Genomic DNA, 20,349 nt, shown 5'->3' on the forward strand with positions numbered 1-20,349 from the left:
ATATATATATATATACATACCTATATATATGTTATATATATATACATATAACACACATATACATAAATATATATATATGTATATGTATGTTTCATTTTTATCAACAAGCATTTTTATCATTTATAGATACATAATTTGTGTTTGAAATTATTATGTGAGACACCACGACAAATGTGATTTTTTTTAAATATCTAACATGTAAAGCATTTTTTAAGTTTTATGCATCTTTATAGAAATTTTTCAGGACAAAGAAAAATATTATAGGTACGCGCGATATCATATACTCACATTTGTAAATTTTTATATTGACTAACAAATGCATAAAAAAATTTTTAATGGAAATAAAAATATTGCAAACGGCACTTGCTCATGCTATGCGATCTTTATGATTTCATTTCTAAGTTGCACAAATATTTTTCTTTGTGTGTAGATGAATTCTTAATCAGGTATCATTATTTACAACACTGTAAAATTAGATTTCAACAAATGAATATGCATTATTCTCAGAAGAATATTATTTGTCATGCAAATAAATTTTGCAAAGCTGAGACATACCTCAACCTCAACCAGTACACGATATAATATATAGGTATGGAAATGAAAAGACGTGTGTATAAAACATGCATGCAACAACTTAAAAAAAAAAATAAAATTTTATATTCATACTCCAGGCTGTATCATCTTAAAAAATCCTGTAGGTAGTGCCTTTTTCTTCTCACCAGCAATCACTGGCGAAAAGTCTAGAACAAGCAGCTGTGGAAGGAGATGTACGATGTAACCCCTGTAGCAGGGAATGTCCTCGATTGGATTACCATGTAATGTCAACGATCTGAGATTCTGTAGTTTTCTCAATTTCAGAGTATCTGCGATATTGGAAATTTTGTTGCCATGCAGATAGAGTATCTTTAAATTTATAAATTTCTCAATATCTTCCCCAATCTCCCTTATCTCGTTAAAAGATAGATCCAACCAGCTGAGATATATTGGCTCATCGAGAACTCTGTCCACGAGACGTTGAAGACCTTCCATCGAGCTCAATAGATTGTTACTTAGCCACAATGTACTGGTTATATAACGATCCTTCAACGTTCTCACTGGTGCTTTTCTCGTGCGTACTATTTGTGTGCGTTTCTCCATCAATTCTATAAACATAAGAATATATATATATATATATATATATATATATATATATTTGGTAAATATGCAGTTATAACGCTCTCCCCTTCAATTTTTTGGTAATTTTAAAAATTGGTGTATTTTAATGTGTAGAATATATTCTGAGAACGAAATTTGTCGCTCATGTACCGATTTTTTTTATTTATACTCAAAATTTCAATCCATGGGAGAGCATTATACTGCATATTTACTATATATATATATATATATATATATATATATATATATATATATATATATATATACACATAATTTTGGTACATAATCGAAATAAACTATGTATTTTCTGCTATAATTTAAGTATTATAAGTTCTGATGAAAGCAGAGAATATTTGCAACGAATATTTATTTTACTTTAATAAAAATTATTATTTTTCTACTTACCGACATTATAAAACTTTGAGTATAAATAAAAAAAAGAACAGTACATGAGCGACAAATTTCGTTCTCAGAATTTAGTCTACGCATTAAAATAACGCACTAATTTTTAAAATTACAAAAAAATCGGAGAAAAGAGCGTTATACTGCATATTTTCCATATATTTTTTAATAAGTAACTATGTAATAATAATCATTACAAATAATATCTAAAATATTACACGTGTAATTATACATAATATCTAAAATTTGTAACAAAAGTTTTAAAGACATTTTTGCATACTTTTTTTTTTATCAATATGTACTTATTAATTAATGCCAACGCGAAGCATGTATATTAATTTTTTAAAAATATTAAAAAAATGACATTTTTCCCCTCCCTGCTCATCGTTTATAGAGGTACCATTCATCGTGGTGGCCTTTCTGAAGGATAAATCCAACGGTGGAGCGATCAACATCTCTTGCTGTTCATTTCGTTTGTAATCAGAAGTGTGATTTTCCGAGGAATAATGAGCGTTCATTGCAAATAATCAAGGTTCATCGATAACTTTATTAAATCTTGAAAAACATTCGAAGTTCAAATCTCGCGGTCTATTGCCAGTTTGCCATAAACCACGCAATAATATGACAGTCTTTCTCCAAGAACGTGTTAAACCCTAGAAATCTTCTATTCGATAGCTAATCGGCGGTGTCCTTTTCTATGAAGAAATTGAAAACTTGACCAATGAGGGCAAAGAAATTTTAGCTTCTTTTGCCTGATTCGTCAAATTTCAATCTTCAATCCCAATTTTCAACGCAACAACCAGAGTCTATATATCCCATGTCTTATGTTTTTAGTTTTTATGGCGTCTTCCATTTCCCATTGCTTGTCACGTGACCGATTTTAAATCGCTCGCCTCCGTATATTGTATACCCGTATCCCGTACCCGCTGCAGGATAGGTGTGAGGAAACTTGAAGGATCCGGTCACCGCGTTGTGTCTTGGTCGGAAAAAAATGCCGCGAACGAAGTATGCACGAAATAAAAATAAAGGAAATGACTCTACGAAAGAATACGATATTTTGGCACAGACCTTTGACAGACACGTGCAGCTACGTATCGCCAGATTGGAGCGCGATGCACAAGCGGACATCAAGAGCTTCGAAACCTTCATGGACGTTATAAGTTCTCGTCTACCAACGGCGCTACGTCAGCTGACATTGGGCGAGATACTCAGTTACAAGAGTCACAACGTCAACGAGAAAGAGAACCACAACGACGAGGTAAGCTCGTCGGTCGAGGATTACAAGCAGGCATCCGTTGTATCTAAACCTAAAGCAGAGAAGAAAGGGTATAAGAGCGCCAAACGTACCACCACCGCCACTGATGATGGATATGGGACTGAGAGAGGTAATAGTGTGGACAGCACATCGCGGGCTACTAAAACGGAAGCCAAGAAGTTGGAGGTACCGACAACAACGAGGAGAACACGTAGTTCAACCAGAGCGAGCAGCGCTCAACTCAGCGAGATCACTCAGAAGATGACGGTAGCCAAACCCAAGGGCAAGAAGACTGATTTCTTTAAGACACCAGCACCGCTAAAGCCTCTAAACAACGTATATGATGTGGTTACCCCAAAAATTAAGCCTAATACACCATTGAATGTATTGAGACGTCCGCGTCAAGGAGAAATGGTCCTCAGTATGCAAGGCAGTCCGTTGTTAGTTTCTGCTGTTGTTGAAGAAAAAACTGCTAATATTAATGTACCTTTGGGTGATGGCAATGTGATGTCCTTGTTGCCTCAAGAGGGATTGCGTATGTCGCATATTCCTCAATTGGATCCTGAAACAATGCAACAGTTGGAGACTCTTAAAAAACATATTGAGAAAGTTATCGCATTCAAGTAATAGTATATAAATGTTAGTAAACAGACTATTATTTAGTATAATATAACAATTATATATTATAAAATAATTTTATACTTTTTCTTATTTAATTATATAAATAGAAAAATAATATTCTTTTCTTTTTATTGTCTTAATATCTTTAATATATTTTATATATTAATAGCATTATAAAATATTATTTAATATTAATAATATCTCCTATAAGATGTAACATTTCTCAATTGAATAGAAATAATTCTTTTCATTTTAGAAAGGATTTATTTGAATTTGAAATATTAAGACACCAGCGATGCCTGCAGATGAAGCTTTCAAACAACATACATATATGACATGATTACATGAAAGTCAAGCCCAACAAAATCAAGCTTGTTGGATATCTTGAGAAGAAATTTTCTCAGCATGTCACAATTGGTCTTTATTGTTGAAAAAAAAACTGCTAGTATTAATGTACTTTTGTATAATGATAATGTGATGTCTCTTGTTACATCAAGGATTGTACATGTTGCATGTTCTTTCATTGGATTTTAAAGCAATGTAACAATTAGAAACTTGAGAAAGTCACATTGAAAAAGTTATTATATTAAAGTAGCACTACAAGCCTTAGGAAATAAGTTATTATATATTGTAATATAACAAGTGTTTTGTGAAATATTTTCATACTTTTTTACATTCACACACATGTAAAAGGAGAAGTGATGTTTTTCTGTAAAAGTAATGAATCTCTTTCCTCTCTCTCTCTCTCTTTCTTCTGCTTGTTTCTTTAATAAATATCTTTTACATGAAGAATGTTATAAAAAATTTGATTTAATACTTAATGTTTTTTTTACAGATGCAGGTATTTTATCAAAATAGAAACAACTTTTTATTGGAATTATACAAAAAATTTATTTGAAATATTTAGACAATTTTTTTTGCAGAATTGTATATTAAATATTTAATAATAATAATTTTTTTCACTGCACATATATATATATTTAATCTTGAAGAAATTACTTATTTGGCTTTCCTTTTATTATATTAATATTGTATATAAATACTGTAGTAAGAATTGCTATATATATCATTATGTTACGATATTTTATTGAAAGAAAATCAAGTTGGCACTCTGATTAGAGGATACATCTATCATTAAAATATTTCAAAACTAAAGAAAGAGAAAGGTATGAGTAAAATATATTATGAAGAGAATAGATTAATGTTTTTCCTCCATTTTTATTATTTTCTATTTAGTTATATTTATCAAGATATAAAGACAAAAATGAAATATTAGTTAAATAATGTATAAAAAAAAAGTCTAGTGAAAATTAATTATTACTATTGATAAAAAACAATAAATCTCTTGATATAAGAATTTTATGAATGTTTACCATATCGGATATAATAAAATTTGCGCATATTTATAAAAAAAACTTGTATATACAATAAATTTGTATAAATATATATACTGATACTTTTCATATGCTGATTTAGTTAATTAATAATCTTTATGTCGTGATCATTACAAAAGTCATACATAAAATGTGTGAAGGAAAGAAAAAAATCGTTATTTTTTTTTTCATATATCCATTGACAAAGTTAATGTTAATTAAAAACGGTTAGCCATATGGGCCAAAATTTTTCTGGCTATCAATCTCAGGAGAGCCTGGTGGTAATTGAAGAGCGTTGACATTATCAACCATTTTAGCCATGGTGTGATTACACCCATGATTTTATAGCTGCATCGAAAATCATTTATACACGAATTATGTGAATCCTATGATTTCAACATATCCAATTATTATTTCATTATTGAAAATATGTATCTCGGCGGTGGTTTGATCCATTATTCTTCTTATCTTTACGTATGTTATCAGGACGGCCAAGGGGTGGTGGAAAGGGTCCAGAGTCCAGACTGTCCAGAGGAGAAAGCTCCTCAGATGCCTATGCCTGCCATTGTCTGTCAGTTTGTTCGTGTCCGCACTTGGTTCAGTAGCGTTTAGGCTCTCGTATCAGTTACAGGCTCCGATAGTTCTTTTTACAGATAGATTTGTGATAATCATATACATATTTTCATAATCTATTCCTTCGCGTTTGACATGGAGCAGAAAGATCGCGAAAGGATAGAATATTGTTGCGAAAATGTGATATCCAAAATAAATATGGAGAAACTTTTACCAAAATTGGTGCAAAATAAAGTATATAATATCGATGATGCAAACATGAAACGATGGATGGTGAGTTCTATTGTACTGTTAGCCATATCGTCCTGACGTACAACAAGTTTATAATCGTCAGCAATTTTTTTTCACAGAAAAATTATACACCTTTTTTTTCTTTTTTTTTTACCAGTTACTGGTTACGCTTTTTTTCCCGAACTGCCCGTTTATTTTTGAACAAGAAGCTAATTGTTAGAGAAAAAGCAATAGTATATCGACCATGCTAAACATTTTTTCGCTAATATTTTTTTCCATTTTCATCTTTTTTAATCCTTACTCCGTTACTGTCATTTTTACCCTCAAACCATACACGTCAGCATTTTTTAACGCGTTTGTTAATAGGTAAAAGTGCTTAAAAAAATCTGAAAAAATTTATATATACCTTCTTTGATCCGTTTAAATAAAAACTAATATATTTGAAAAATCATTTACTTGACTATATTATCCTCCATTCGTTTTTGAGGAATTTAGATTGTTAGAAATTATATGGACAGAAATGGCCAACCAGTATGGAATAAGGGTTAAGATTTATATAAGAATAGTAGTGCGTTATATCTTTGTAATAAAATAATAATTTAGAAAATGGAACCTTAATCTTTTGCTATTTAGCTAATTTAATATACTAAATTATAAGTTTTTTTTACAAAATACTGCTTGTGACATAATATTAAAACTATTATTATTTTTTATCACTTTTTTTAGTATAATACCGATTAATTTTTTATTCTCTGCAAATCTTTTTTTCTAGAATAAAAAAGCACCTCAAGTTACTTTTATTACTTTCTTAAATAATGTGGAGTAATAATTTTTACTCTGCAAATCTGTCTCTTACAAAAAAAAGGCATCAAGCGAATATATTTTTGTTAAAATAAAAAATAGATATATTAAATATGTATTCTTTGTCTTTATAAGATAAGCAATTATAGAGAAAGATTTTATCTATAAGAGATAAAGATCATGAGTCATATTTTTTCATCATCACCTTTTTCATTCACTCACTTTCTACTTTTAAAGGATGAAATAGAGAAGAAAGATAGAGAAATAAAGGAAAGGAAAACAAATTATTCTAAGGTATTATGATATACTATGATTTATCCTTTATGCAAGCCAGATTACTTTTGGGAGTTTTATTGTGTTCATTATTTATAATTTATATCATTTTGTCATGTATGATTACATTCAGTTAATGAAATACATGTTACAGTCTGGTTTGCAAAATATGTTATATATCATTTTGTACATAGTGTGTTCTGTAAATGTACAATAATACATTTGAATGTATTACTGTATGAATGTATTACTGATTGAATGTATGCACTAAACAAATAAAAAAATGTTATGTGAATATATTGTACATATAATTTCTGAATTATGAAAAGTTAAAGAAAATATACAATAGATGTATGTCAATGATTCATACAATATTTCTGATCCAATCTAATGACTATAAACAATGTCCATATTTACAAAGCAAACAATGCCAGTTTGAAATTAATCTTCACAATATGTAGTTGATTCTCAATCAATCAATTTATAATCTTTCATTGGTGAAATAAATAAGAAATGCTACGTATTATATATATATATATAATATATATATATATATATATATATAATACGTAGCATTTCTTATTTATTTCACCAATGAAAGATTATAAATTGATTGATTGAGAATCAACTACATATTGTGAAGATTAATTTCAAACTGGCATTGTTTATAAATATATATATATATATATATATATATATATATATATACTCCCATATTTTATACTTATTTTAGTGTGTTTATTTCCTGAAGTATTGTTATATATTTATGAGACTTGTATGATTCCTGTTTTATAAATCCCAAATATACTTCAAATACATATAATGCAGGAGAAAGATAATTGACAACAATGAAAGTATATAAATTGTAATATATTATTTCTCTTTCTAATATTTATTAATATTATATAAATAAATACATATACATACATACATATGCGTCATTTATTCTGAGTTTGTGCAGTAATATGTGAAATAAATTGTCAATGTCATGCAAAAATTTGCAAAGTAAATGATTAAAGAATAAATGCAAATTAACTGATATTATAGAAATTATATATCATGTACATTGTATCATATTATATATCATTATGTAATATGTATCTGATTGCAGGCAAGTCTTACGGTACTAGATACAATCAAAGATATATATTTAACAATAAAAAAACGAGGACCACATGCATTTAAAAATTTAATTCTCTCTTTAAGAGAGTCTGACCATGGAAATGTAGCAGATATATTGGAAGGAAAAACTAGTGAAAATAATGCAAAGTATATTTTATTACTATTCATTAATTTTTCTTTAATGTTTAATGTTGTATAATGTATATTAAAAAAAATGTAAAAATTGTGTTTAACTATGTACATTAGAAAGATTGAAATTTTAATCTTTTCCTTTAATTTTTTTTCAATTTTGGATATTAATCTAAATCATTTTGCTGAAAAGTAATAATTAATAAATAATTTTGATATTATTGATACTCTCTGTAAGTATAGCATATTCATAGTATTATAAATATAGACATTTTTGATGATTTTAAATTTACATAAATATACTATTTTTTTAAACAATTTTAAATATACTTTTACATATTTAATATTTGCTTTTTAATTTAAAACTTATTATCTTACTAGTAACTGTGGTTAGTACATTATATAATAATACATACATATGAGAAAAGAGATAATAGTAAAAATATTTTATTACAATGTATTATTAAATAATTAATTATATAGGTAAAAGAATTTTTGTGTGATCAATAATTAATCATTACATATTAAAAATGTTAAGATGGTGTATAATTTTAATGGTTAATTTTTTGAAAATTAATTTTCAATTTTTTTTTGTTTTGTAAATTCTCTCATTATATTTACAATATTTTATTTCAGTTCTAATGAAGAAGACATTTCATATGACATAAGATATATACATTCGGCCGATAAACCTTTATCAATAAAGCTTCGTAAAGCAACACGATTTTTAGATCGTGAGTATCATCGTGAATATCATGGCGTCACGGGTGATATCATTGCGCGTTATCCCATGCGAAGTAAACCTCGTGGTGTAGTTTTGATAATCGCAAATATTTTTTACAATTCATCGGAAGAAGAACCAAGACTTTCGGCACAACACGACACTAATAATTTACGACAATTATTTGTAGAAATGGGTTTTAGAGTTATTGTAGAAGAAAATTTAACAGGAAAGGTATGTATAATCTTAGAAGAAGAGAGAAAAAGAGAGACAATGTTTGGTATTATGTTTACTAGATTTAATTTGTTTGCAAATTATTTTACATTAAATACATTTATATTAGAGATACTTATATTAGGAAATATATATCATAATTGTATGATGTAAAATTCATGTTTTTAAATTATTTAATATTTAAAATTAATTAACAAATTATATCTTCTTTTGTAAATTTTTAGCCTAATAATTTATGCGAATAAAAAAGTTGAGGTATAAAAAGCTTAAAAAAATTCGAAACTATATGATGATTCATACAAAAGTCTTGAGCTTATATTATTATATTATTATAAAAATCATGTGCAATTAGAAGCAAAAATATTACAGTGTTGCAAATTATTTTTTTACAATATTTTTCCTTTCTATATTAATATTAGATTAAGCTATGTGATATATATAATTAGATTAATGAATTACTTTTTTCTTTTTTAGCAAATAAAAGAAAAAGTAAAAGAATTTTCAAAAAGGGCCGATTTAAAACAAGTAGACTCGTGTTTTGTATTAGTTACAAGTCATGGTACCGAAAACAAAGATGTCGAGGACGAGAACGACAATACAGAAATTCAAGCAATAGATTATTCTAGTACACAAGCAAATTATGAAAAAGTTCTGTGTACAGATATTTACGATTATTTCACCGCAGAAGCCTGTCCAAATCTTGCGGGAAAGCCAAAAATATTTATTTTCCAACTTTGCAGGTACGTAATATAATTATAACTTTTTGCAGTCTTAATGCATTTCGAGTCGTCTATAAATAGAAATAAAACCTCTGTATCATTTCATAGTGTTGTAGACTAATAAAAGTTCGACACGTTCTAAATCTTCATTGAAAATGTTAAAAAAATTAAATCTTGGCTTTGCTTTTATCACTGTTCTTTTGTTTCGCATTTATTGAAGTAAATGTAAGCATTAATAAGCAGCATCATAACTGTATATTAATAAAACGTAAACATCCTTAACTCGAAAATCATTTCGTAAACATTTTTAAATATATTGCTTCTTTCTTAATAAAAATTTTTGAGACCCTATAATTCTGTATAGTAATATTTTTGAATTGTGTCTGATACAATTTTGTGCAAATTTTATTTTTATTTACAGATCAAAACCTATATAAAAAAAGCACAATATTTTTCTCTTCTGTATTTAGTTATTATTTATTCTGTATATATTTTTTTTTGTTTTTTAGAGGAAAAAGAAAACAGAAAGCTATAATTCACTCTAGGACTGCTATAGATACCCTTGTCATTCCAAACACGAATTATGAACACAGTATAAATATATCTCGTTTAACAACAAGGAATTATTCAGATATGCTCATAGTTCAATCTAGTTTGCCTGGACATGTGTCATACCGAGATAAAATCACTGGCAGTTGGTTCATATATTACCTTTGTAGTACATTCATGACATATGCTTGTACAACACACATTCATGATTTGTTCACTAAAGTAAATATTTTATGAAATATTAATAAAATATAAAATAATAATGATTCTATAAAAATCTACAATTCATGCAATTTACAGGTTGATTCAGAATTAAGACAGATCAGAACAGGAGACAATGAATGTCAAACGACATCTATACAGTCGTGGGGATTTAACCATTGTTACATCAATCCTGGCCTTTTCGAATCGTGACAATAAAGAATCATATCTTTATTGTGTAAGCAATATTTAAATTATATATTTTCACTTGTTGTTTGCAAGTATTTTATAACATATTTTATTATACATTTAGCTTTCAGTGCTATTATAGAACATTTTTATATTATAAATAATTATGAATTTTAATGCATAAATACTTTTGTATTACTTTTTATGGAAAAAAATGAATCATATCTTTTACTTGCTTTTTTATTCTTTTATATTTTTTATTACATATTATATATATATATATATTTTATATATATATATATATTATATATATATATATATAATATATATATATATATATATATATATATATATATATATATATATATATATATATAAGATTATATATGAGATTGTTTTATTAAGAAATATAATGTAAACATGTATTTTTCTCTCTTTTCCTTTGCTTATTTTGTTGTTTCTACTTTATACTGTTTTCTTTTTCTTGGAAATAGTCTCATGTAATTTCTTTTAATTTTTCCCCCTTCTCTTCGCCTGATTATAATTTTATTTACCTTGGTATTGTAGCTAAAATTATAAAAAATCACTCTTATTTTATCTTTTTAATAATAATCTTTCTGATCCTTATTAATCTAGTTTTAGGAAAGTTATTGTTGTATGCCTACACACAATACACAGAATTTTAATTAAGTTAATAGTTTAGGATGATTAAATTCGCCATCTCTTTTTCTTTGTTAGTTTGTCATCTATTTTTTTGTAAGCTGTGTCCAATATAATTATGAATAAATGATCTTTAATTACGAGTACTGCATTTATTTCAATTTTAATATAATATGCATCAAGTATACCTTTTATCAACATGTATATTTTCTTTCTTTTCCTCCTTTCTACACATACACATGAAGATATATCATTTTCTGTTTATCTAGAATGCTTCTATCTAGAAGGCAGAAACAAAAAAGTTTGTATCTCACAAGTTTAAAGAGATTTATTTCGGGCATCAACTAATACTATATTCCATGTAATTTCGTGTTTATCCTATATTTAGGATTCATCTCGCGACAATGCATTAACATTTACAGATAAAAAGGATACTATTTGATCCATACCATTTAAAATAGCTCGTGATTTGTGGTTCAATCTTCTTATAAATATAAATTACAAAAAATGATTCACTTAACTATACTAAATTTAATCTTACCGCCTGTTTGCTGCTTTTATAAGTGCCTCGATTATATAATTGGCAAAATTACACGCAAGCTTGCTACACCATATAACCATATGACTTTTTGACGAAAATTATTCAGAGGTATTTTGCTCAATATATAAGTATAGTATTGATATGAAATTTTTTATTACCAATAAAATTTAAAAGAAGAGTAAAGTTGAAAAATTTCTAGTGAAAAAACTCACATTGGAAAAATTTAAATCTTAATTCTTAATCTAAGATACTTCTTTTATATATTAATAATGAAAGAAAGAAGTTAGTTATATATAAAATTAAATATATTAATAAGTTAAATATATAAATACAATTTCGAAGAGTTTAAGTGTAGCTATTGATTTTATTTATATAGTGCCATAATCGACAGAACAAATGATGGACTAATGTCAAGGCAGATGAATTATATCGATGAAGATGAGTTTTATTTAATGTTATTATATTTTGCGGATTTTTACGTTCATATTGAATTATTCCGCATGTAGGTACAGCGCGTTGTACGGGCATGCCTAATACAGGGACTGTGCGTTAGAGGAACGTGGTCGTTTGATCTTTTCAAGATTCTTGATGACGAGATCGTGTAGCGAACAGTAGCGATTGCGAACCTCACACATGACGAGCCATAAACTCACATACTCTTTTTCATCTAATTCTTGAATCGCTCTTCTATAATCAAGGATGTGTGGATATTTCGCGACTTTACTAACGATCTTTCCTCTAGAGATGAAGTACCTGTAGAAATAAAGGATAAAATATTATTCTTTTCTTTTGTTAAAATAATCTACAAATAATCTAAGAATATAAAAAATGAATCACACATATATATATATATATATATATATATATATATATATATATATATACATATATTAACTACTTCTTTTTACCTAGAAATTTGATCAAAGAACGCAGCCGCTTCGCTCTCAACTGACTGGATCTCAGATAATGTATCTTCTTGTATTGATACTCCAAAATTATTTCCATCTTCGATTTTTGGGATCAAGAAAGAAATCCACATTTTTAGCTAGAAAATTAAGAACAATATCACTGAAAATTTGGAAATATAATAAAATAAGTGACAAATGCTTAATAGGTTACGATAATGATGAAATAAAAAAAAAAAAATTTACTATATCACAATAAAAACATACATTTATCAAAATTGTCTCGATTTTGTTTTTAAAATTAATTATGAATAAAAATATTTTCTCCTCTGCAAAGATAAAAAAAACTAAAATAAAGATCTTAACACATGTACATTCAATACTTACTAAATTAGAATCCTCCAAAAGTTGTCTAATGTATGGTTTAACTATGTAAATCAGATCACATAGTTTTTTGTTGCAAGGTACTGGACCACTTGGTAGTGCCATAACTTTGGTTCCACTGGTTTCTTCCGCATTATTGTCCAACTTAAGTTTTTTTGTAGCAGGGGCATCTTCGGAATGATTAAGAACTATAGGGTCTGGAATGGGCACATTTAATTCTTGATGTACATCTGACAACTTTCGGTTACAGAATCCAGGTGTCTCCAGCAATTCATTTAATTTAACTATTTTCTCAGGGAACCCTTTTATCAACAATTCCTCCGCCTAAATAACGCACAAATAAAAACAATAAGTATATATTGATAATTTGTCAATCTATAATTTTGATAAATATATTATCAAATAATGTATATATGTGAAAAAAGATAAAAGAGCATAAAAAAATCAAGTGTATGTGTGTGTTTGTGTGATAAAAGAATTAATAAAAAATTATAAACATTTAAAAGAGAAAGAGAGAGTACAAATTACCTTAGTCTTAAGAGAATCCTTGTATTCTTGAACCTGTAAGATAAACTCAAAAAATATATCACTTTGATAAGATATTGTGCATATAAAAATTGATTTAGAGTAAAGTCACAAGAGTAACGTATTTATCAATGTAATTCTTCTAAAATGATATTTTGATATTTATTTTTGTAACTTTACTCTGGTATTACAATATACAAATCAGGTTTATTATATCTGTGGCTACCTCATTTTCTGTGCAATTATCCAATAACGTATTACTTGGTTCATTACTTGAATTACTAGTAAATGTAGAAAACATTTACACAAAAATAGCTGATAGAAAATAATAAAGTAATATGCACAGAAGTTGCTGTGTAAGCAACTTTAGAAACTTTTAAGAATTTAGAGTTTTGTAAAATTAACTTTTTATGACAGAATACAATTTTAACTGGTTATAACAGATTACATTCAATTGTTTAAATTACATCATGTTTGGAAGAAAATTTAAAAATACATAATGATAATTTGTATGATATTGTATTATTTAAAGAAAAACCAATTAAATAAAAATTTGTTTTCCTCTTATTATTTGCAAGACAACAATTTGAAATTTTATTTATATATTATTTTATTAGAAAAAGAAATAAATAACCAAAAATATGCTTTGATGCGTTACTTAATAAATTTATATTTATAACTATAAAATAATAATTTGTATGATATTGTATTATTTCAAGAAAAACAAAGTAAATAAAAATTTGTTTTCCTCTTATCATTTGCAAGACAACAGTTTGAAATTTTATTTATATATTATTTTATTAGAAAAAGAAATAAATAACTAAAAATATGTTTTTAAATCACAGAATACCTTAAAAGCCTAAAAATAAGCTTTATATTTCTGTCATCAATGACATATTGCACATAACACATTCCAAATAATAAAATTATCATCATCATTGAATTAATTACTTAAAAAGTAACTTGTGAGAAAAAAAATGAGCTCTTTCTATGTACAAATGCAGTATGGTTATCTCTAATTTCTTATTATAACAATCATTATATAATTTAAAGTTATTTCATCATCTTTCAAAAAAATACAGGTAAATTGTTATTGTCAATAATTGCTACAAGAGAGAAAAGTCACAAGTTTTATTGCTATTAAATGAATTATTTTCATGAGCTGCATAATTTTGACAAATTATCGTTGTGTCATACTGATGCTATATACAAAGAACAACTGCCAATAACTATTTACAGTAACACTTTATACAGAAATTTAAGAAAAAATTATTAATATACCACAATCAAGATTACAATAACATTAAATCATCCCTTCTTGCGTAACGATTGAAAAAAATTGATAAAATTCATTACAGAATATAATATATAAATTCGTTAAAGGGACCTTCAGCATCACAAATTATTTTAACATTCGTGTTATCTGCCAAATGACTGTCAGTCTGTTATCTAAACGAGACTATCGGGGCTTTACTTGGCGCGACTAAAAATGAGGAACCAAGTGCGGGACGACGTTTTTGAGAGAGGTTAAACCCGTCTCCTCCAAGGATTTTTTTTCCCTCTCCCGACACCCGAGATTCCCGCGGGAATCGTCGGTCCGCGCGACGGAGGAGAGTAACGAGTCGCGCGGCGTCGTCGAGGTCGGCGAACGAAATCGTGACGTCGCGATGGACGAGGAGACGCAGCAACACAAACATGACCGCTCGCGCGACCAGCGGATGGTTAACCTAACCATCCGCTGTTCGTCGTTTGCCCCGTAGCCGTTTAGGACGTCGTCCTGAGCGAGAGCAGGGCAGACGTTTTACCTTTTCCACTGTAGCATCCTCCATTATATAAGTGTTCCGTAGGAAAAAGGCTTCCACTTTGAACCGTGGCCACTGTGTATGCGTGTCCCTTTGTTGAAAAACGTGCAACTCAAACAGGAAGTTCGCGCTACCACCACCGTGTGTACCGACTACTACAGTTGTCAAGCGAGGCTCTTGACAGATGGGAGTGCTCGGCGAAAAAGCCGCTCGTCTTTTTCACGCTTCGATGGCTCCTGAAATTCAAAATCACCCGGAATGCGATATTTGCGGTCTTCCCCTCCGGGAGGAAGAGGGAGGCGAGAGAGGAAATGTAATTGACAGATGGACACCTGACATCGCGGATGCGTCGCGCATGATCGCGCATCCGCGATCGATCTTTCAAACGTGAATCACGCGACGGGGAATATATATCGATTAAAGAAAGAAAATGATTCAGCAATTCTGACAAAATAGCACGTCTGCGAAAAAAATATTCTGTAGATTTTAAGCTTTGATTTTATTAGAGCTTGAATCGTGTACTTGATAGATATGACGGAAGTAAAAAAAAAAAAAAAAAAAAAAAAAAAGATTCTCGAGGACCTCCATAATTTTTTGGAACCTCTATGAGATCACTTTTATTTTTGTTCTTTCTTGCTTTTCCTCGAATTTTGTTTATATGCTATAGTTAGGAAATACACAATCACTTTGCACGTAAATTTGCTCGTTTTACATGCATTTTTAATGTATTCAAATTTTTTCTTGAAGTTTTAGAGAAAGCAAGCAAAACGAACAAACTTAGTTTTTGAACATTTTTTTTTTTATCTAGATCATATTGATTATAATTGTTATCGAGAATATACAGAGAACTATTTTCCTTTATTCATATTGATATAATTCTTTTTATTTTATTAAATATATATTTTAAATGTTTGATATGATTCAAATACGATAAACGAGTTAATGATTTGAATGCTAGACATTTTGCAAATGCTAATATTTACATCTCAATTAAACATTGTAGAATTTTATAAAGATTTAAATGTAAATGAAAAATTTTAATATATTTAAATACTTGAATGATGCTTGAACTATCCAACAAATTTTTGTGGATTTAAATATTCAAACATTTGAAAAAGTTGTGTAACAAGTTGAGATTTGCATATACGTTGTTTACAGCCTCAATTACAGATACAAAAATTGAAATGAAAAAATTCTAAAGTATTTATTATATGTCTCTATTTTAACAGACTTGTAATTTTACTCTTATATTGACTCTTGTTATAAAACATGTAGTTGATCACTTATGTCAAGGGCAAGTGAATAAATATAAGAAATCTTTTTTACCTTTTTATATTTTTATAATTTTTTCAATATTATGACATTTTTCTTCACTCTTTTTTTGAAGAATATTTACGAAAAATAATTCCAAAAAAAACACGAGATTAAGAGAGTATGTTGATTAGATCTCAAGCAAATTAATTTTATATATGTTAAATAATTTTATATTTATCATTTTTTAAATAAAATCTCTATTATTAATAAAAGCGATTCTATATAAACGTATTGTAAATGAGCACTTTTTGTCGCGACACTTATGTGTCATCCAGTTAATTACGAGAAAAATACAGTTAATCGATAATATTTAATGAGAGTAACTAATTTTTAATGGTTATAATAATTGCGATAAATTTTTTTTGTATAAATACATATTAAAAATAGGGCTAGGTGAGTTTCTTGGCTTTCTGGTAAAGTGTATCGACGACTTTTCCCATGCTGTGTATTGTGTCTAATGCGATTTCGTAAGTTTTGTCGCGAGGTGTATCCTCGAATACAATTAAAACACCTTCTCCTTGATCGAGAACTCCTCGCAGTTTCTTGTCCAGAATCATCTGTGATAATTTCTTTTCTACTTGTGCCAATGGCAGAGATATGCACGAGGCAATATGACTCACCTGTTAAAAAAATATTAATATGTAAAAAAGAATACTTAATTTTATATGCTCTATTGCTAATGTAATAGAAAAAAAATTGAATTTATTAAATAATTTTTAGTTGAAAAGAATTGATATATTTTTTTTTTACAAGGAAACATCATGTAACATCCATATAAATACCTGAACTCGTGAATAAGGTTCGACTAAACGACACAAATTTTGCTCCAGCATAGCATCATAAAGAGAACCGAGGTGTGCACGTACGATTACGTCGTCTTCTAATTCCTGTCGGTATTGCTTAACTGCCTTCTGAAAGTCCGCTAATGATCGTCGGTGGCTAGCCTCAGCTACCGCACGCATCGCGTCTAGATCTAATCCCGCGTATTTCACCGCCAGTTTACCGGACATAATAGTTTGAACGTCTTCCGGGGTGCGCAACATGATTTTAGACAGTAGCATGTACTTGAGCGCAGTCAGTGCCTTGGGACTGTCAACGCTATCATATCTAAATAATAAAAAAAAAAAAAAAAGATAATACATCGTTATTAAAATATAAACAATGAACAATTGCAGCGATATTAAGACATTGACTACGGTCTTACCCTTCAAAGGCTTCATAGAAATAAGAGTAAGCAGTCTTGAAGTCTCGTTCGTCCGCAGCGTGAAGTATTCCCGATTGTAGATCTAGAGCCGCTTGCATTTTAGGCGGACAGTAAATCGCGTTGGCAGTCGTCCTGGCGCTTGTCAACGCCGCTCTCGCTTTCGCTAAATTGCTCAGCGCGTGATATGTCTTGCTCTCCAACAATTGAACCTCCACTAGAAGTTGTTTGTCGTCCAGCTTTTTGAGTTCCTTGAGGAGAGCAGACCCCAATTGCAACGCCTCGCTGAACATGCCCGTGTCGAAGTAGAGAGCTATCAAGCGGGCCTCTAACGATTGCCTTAAAAACGTTCTGCGCTCTTCCTTTGCCCATTCTATGCATTCTTTACACAATTGCACCTAAATGTACAAAGCACGTAAGTATACATTTCACTCTTTATTAGTACAAATATTAATATCATTTTCAAAAGTAGAAAGACTTAAAATCAGAGAGCTCAGATTTATAAATATATATACAGAATGTTTCAAAGTTAAACTTTGTCAGTATGTTTTATGAATAGAAATATATAAGAAAAAAGTGATATAAACATAAGTTTAGAAATGTTTTATTAAAACGTAACAAAAATATCAAACATGAATAATAGATTGGTAGCTAATATATTATGACGTAAGAGTAAATTGGCAATATCTATCTAATGAGGACCAATTGTTTAGCCTCTGAAATCATCAGATTTTACACTATTAGATTTTTATCGGTGAGGAAATGATAGTGTGTCATACAAGAATCGAGTCACAAACAGATTGATAGGAAGGATCAATGTATTTACTGAATTGAAGCAAGATATGAAGTTTAGTGTTAAATTCAATCTCTCAGTGTCAATCTTGCATTAGAAACGAGAGACGGATTATTTTTAAATGGAAAATTAAACAAACTGTTTTTGTAATATATTGATGATAACAAAAACATTTCTGGACCTATATTTATGTAACATTTTTTTCTTATTTTTACCCATAGAATATTGAAAATTTGATCATTTAACTTTGAAACATCCTATATAATCTCCTAAATAAACGCCAATAATTGTGTTACTGTTAGCAAGCTAAAAATACTCGTTCAAGCTAAATCTCACGAATATCTTGACAAGCATGATTTGACGTTTTTCACCAGCCGGTGAAAAAAAGGATAACCTAATCCACGCTCTGGCACGTCCAAGTCAACGTCTTTCGTTATCGAGTTACAAGAGAGTAAATCGTCCAATTACCTCGATACCTATACCAGCCTCCAGATCCAGGAAGAAGTCGACCAAGGATCGCACGAGCTTCGCGGCCTTCGCTTTACTAATAAGACTAAGGAACGGCCTGGTGGCTTTGATCAGCTCGGCCAACTCCTTCGCCTTACCCTCCTTCTTGTAGAGCTCGCCCAGGTGCAGGATACCTTGCTCCTTCACCCGGATGTTGTCCTCGTCGTCATCGGCGGCGCCGATACTCGGATCCGAGACGATCTCGTTGAGCAGCGAGATACCCTCGCTCCGGTTCGTCATCGAAACGGCCTGAGCCCGTTCGAACAACATCGCGCCGGCCATCTCGGGGGGGTGATTATTGACGGTCGCACACCTTCCTCGTAGGAGCGCTAACCCTAACGCGCGAATGTACGTGCGTTATCGTCTCCCGATATCCCGATGGCGGAAAAATAAAAAAGAAAAATATGTCGCGCAGAACGTCGAAAGCGGAGGAACAACGTGCGTCTTCGTCTTGGAACAGGATCTGGAATCTGGAAATCTGGTGTTTTAGCGTGCTCGCGATCTCGCGCTCAAACACAATCTCGCTTCCTCGTGCGAGTGTTTCACTCGCTCGCTCACGCTCACGCTTTCTTCTGGCTCTCCTGTCACTCCTCACCACCGCCGCGCTGCTCGTCAGACTCCCGAGACCGCAAAACTCGTGTCATGCTGCTACGTGAGTCAAACGAGCCACTACACTGGCACACAGCACACCTCGGCCTCTGGATTTTGGATTCGGGATTGCCGAATCGGACGCAAAGCTGGTGGTTTGAAGAAGGAAGGAGAATACGTCTGTGGTCTTTGTGTCTCTCTCTAACAAAGGAAAGCGGGAAATTAGAATCTTTCAGCGTCCAATCGTACGATCTGTCATTCCGTAATCACAAATGAGAGAGAAAGAGATACAACCATAAAGGCCGGTATTCATATAGTCCGATCTTATATTTAAGGTCATCTTAAGAGCTCGTTCAATCAATAAAATGATGCTATGCGGCTACTTCATTGGTTGAACGGGATCTTAAGATGGTCTTAAATATAAAATCGGACTATGAATACCGACCAAAGAGTAAAAATCTATCGAGTTCACTATCTGACATCAGGCTTAGGCCGGGTCTACAATAGCTGTAGTAAGCCTTAAGTCGTAAGAAATGAACCAATCATATTCATTATTCTTCTCTAAAGTCAATTGTAATTGG

At 29.9% G+C, this 20,349-nt stretch overlaps 5 protein-coding genes across 9 annotated transcripts; 2 read left to right on the forward strand and 3 right to left on the reverse strand.

The window, feature by feature from the left end:
- Positions 1-273: 273 nt before the first annotated feature.
- On the reverse strand, positions 274-2,148 carry LOC140676342 (leucine-rich repeat-containing protein 51). The gene is made up of 2 exons (XM_072911290.1): positions 1,958-2,148; positions 274-1,142 (listed from the first exon to the last, which is right to left on the reverse strand). Exons 1-2 carry the CDS (start codon positions 2,073-2,075, stop codon positions 661-663), a joined length of 600 nt encoding a protein of 199 aa, XP_072767391.1. The 5' UTR covers positions 2,076-2,148; the 3' UTR covers positions 274-660.
- A 286-nt stretch (positions 2,149-2,434) lies between these two features.
- On the forward strand, positions 2,435-4,741 carry Borr (borealin-related). The gene is made up of 2 exons (XM_072911289.1): positions 2,435-3,451; positions 3,690-4,741. The coding sequence occupies exon 1, from the start codon at positions 2,549-2,551 to the stop codon at positions 3,437-3,439; it is 891 nt and encodes a 296-aa protein (XP_072767390.1). The 5' UTR covers positions 2,435-2,548; the 3' UTR covers positions 3,440-3,451; positions 3,690-4,741.
- A 505-nt stretch (positions 4,742-5,246) lies between these two features.
- Dronc (Death regulator Nedd2-like caspase) lies at positions 5,247-10,733 on the forward strand. Of its 3 annotated transcripts, XM_072911286.1 has the most exons (7): positions 5,250-5,652; positions 6,649-6,705; positions 7,796-7,953; positions 8,572-8,890; positions 9,365-9,630; positions 10,119-10,380; positions 10,459-10,733. In XM_072911286.1, exons 1-7 carry the CDS (start codon positions 5,515-5,517, stop codon positions 10,570-10,572), a joined length of 1,314 nt encoding a protein of 437 aa, XP_072767387.1. In that variant the 5' UTR covers positions 5,250-5,514; the 3' UTR covers positions 10,573-10,733. The 3 variants fall into 3 exon arrangements, with proteins under 3 accessions (XP_072767389.1, XP_072767387.1, XP_072767388.1); XM_072911288.1 differs by lacking the exon at positions 10,119-10,380 and having other exon boundaries at positions 5,247-5,652; XM_072911287.1 differs by lacking the exon at positions 6,649-6,705 and having other exon boundaries at positions 5,258-5,652.
- An 835-nt stretch (positions 10,734-11,568) lies between these two features.
- Positions 11,569-15,624, reverse strand: Reg (proteasome regulator gamma). Of its 3 annotated transcripts, none has more exons than XM_072911726.1 (5): positions 15,369-15,624; positions 13,567-13,611; positions 13,042-13,362; positions 12,658-12,794; positions 11,569-12,502 (listed from the first exon to the last, which is right to left on the reverse strand). In XM_072911726.1, the coding sequence occupies exons 1-5, from the start codon at positions 15,390-15,392 to the stop codon at positions 12,280-12,282; spliced, it is 750 nt and encodes a 249-aa protein (XP_072767827.1). In that variant the 5' UTR covers positions 15,393-15,624; the 3' UTR covers positions 11,569-12,279. The 3 variants fall into 3 exon arrangements, with proteins under 3 accessions (XP_072767827.1, XP_072767828.1, XP_072767826.1); XM_072911727.1 differs by having other exon boundaries at positions 13,567-13,599; positions 15,369-15,617; XM_072911725.1 differs by lacking the exon at positions 15,369-15,624 and adding an exon at positions 13,790-13,898.
- A 1,202-nt stretch (positions 15,625-16,826) lies between these two features.
- On the reverse strand, positions 16,827-19,846 carry Rpn6 (regulatory particle non-ATPase 6). The gene is made up of 4 exons (XM_072911654.1): positions 19,142-19,846; positions 17,884-18,278; positions 17,462-17,786; positions 16,827-17,299 (listed from the first exon to the last, which is right to left on the reverse strand). Exons 1-4 carry the CDS (start codon positions 19,460-19,462, stop codon positions 17,069-17,071), a joined length of 1,272 nt encoding a protein of 423 aa, XP_072767755.1. The 5' UTR covers positions 19,463-19,846; the 3' UTR covers positions 16,827-17,068.
- Between the last annotated feature and the right edge of the window lie 503 nt (positions 19,847-20,349).

The sequence above is a fragment of the Anoplolepis gracilipes genome, chromosome 2 (genome assembly GCF_047496725.1).
Source record: "Anoplolepis gracilipes chromosome 2, ASM4749672v1, whole genome shotgun sequence".
Classification (NCBI taxonomy): domain Eukaryota; kingdom Metazoa; phylum Arthropoda; class Insecta; order Hymenoptera; family Formicidae; genus Anoplolepis; species Anoplolepis gracilipes.

What these genes read in the sequence shown, in the direction of transcription:
- LOC140676342 (XM_072911290.1), bottom strand. Translation starts at nt 2,075, where the DNA reads ATGAACGCTCATTATTCCTCGGAAAATCACACTTCTGATTACAAACGA. An exon ending in AAAGGCCACCACGATGAATG is followed by an intron (nt 1,143 to 1,957) that starts GTACCTCTATAA and finishes TTATGTTTATAG; the next exon opens with AATTGATGGAGAAACGCACA.
- Borr (XM_072911289.1), top strand. Translation starts at nt 2,549, where the DNA reads ATGCCGCGAACGAAGTATGCACGAAATAAAAATAAAGGAAATGACTCT.
- Dronc (XM_072911286.1), top strand. Translation starts at nt 5,515, where the DNA reads ATGGAGCAGAAAGATCGCGAAAGGATAGAATATTGTTGCGAAAATGTG. An exon ending in CAAACATGAAACGATGGATG is followed by an intron (nt 5,653 to 6,648) that starts GTGAGTTCTATT and finishes CTACTTTTAAAG; the next exon opens with GATGAAATAGAGAAGAAAGA. An exon ending in TTCATGATTTGTTCACTAAA is followed by an intron (nt 10,381 to 10,458) that starts GTAAATATTTTA and finishes TGCAATTTACAG; the next exon opens with GTTGATTCAGAATTAAGACA.
- Reg (XM_072911725.1), bottom strand. Translation starts at nt 13,864, where the DNA reads ATGTTTTCTACATTTACTAGTAATTCAAGTAATGAACCAAGTAATACG. An exon ending in ATAATTGCACAGAAAATGAG is followed by an intron (nt 13,612 to 13,789) that starts GTAGCCACAGAT and finishes ATATTTTTTGAG; the next exon opens with TTTATCTTACAGGTTCAAGA. An exon ending in TTCTTTGATCAAATTTCTAG is followed by an intron (nt 12,503 to 12,657) that starts GTAAAAAGAAGT and finishes TTATTTCTACAG; the next exon opens with GTACTTCATCTCTAGAGGAA.
- Rpn6 (XM_072911654.1), bottom strand. Translation starts at nt 19,462, where the DNA reads ATGGCCGGCGCGATGTTGTTCGAACGGGCTCAGGCCGTTTCGATGACG. An exon ending in TTCTATGAAGCCTTTGAAGG is followed by an intron (nt 17,787 to 17,883) that starts GTAAGACCGTAG and finishes TTTATTATTTAG; the next exon opens with ATATGATAGCGTTGACAGTC. An exon ending in AACCTTATTCACGAGTTCAG is followed by an intron (nt 17,300 to 17,461) that starts GTATTTATATGG and finishes TTTTTTTAACAG; the next exon opens with GTGAGTCATATTGCCTCGTG.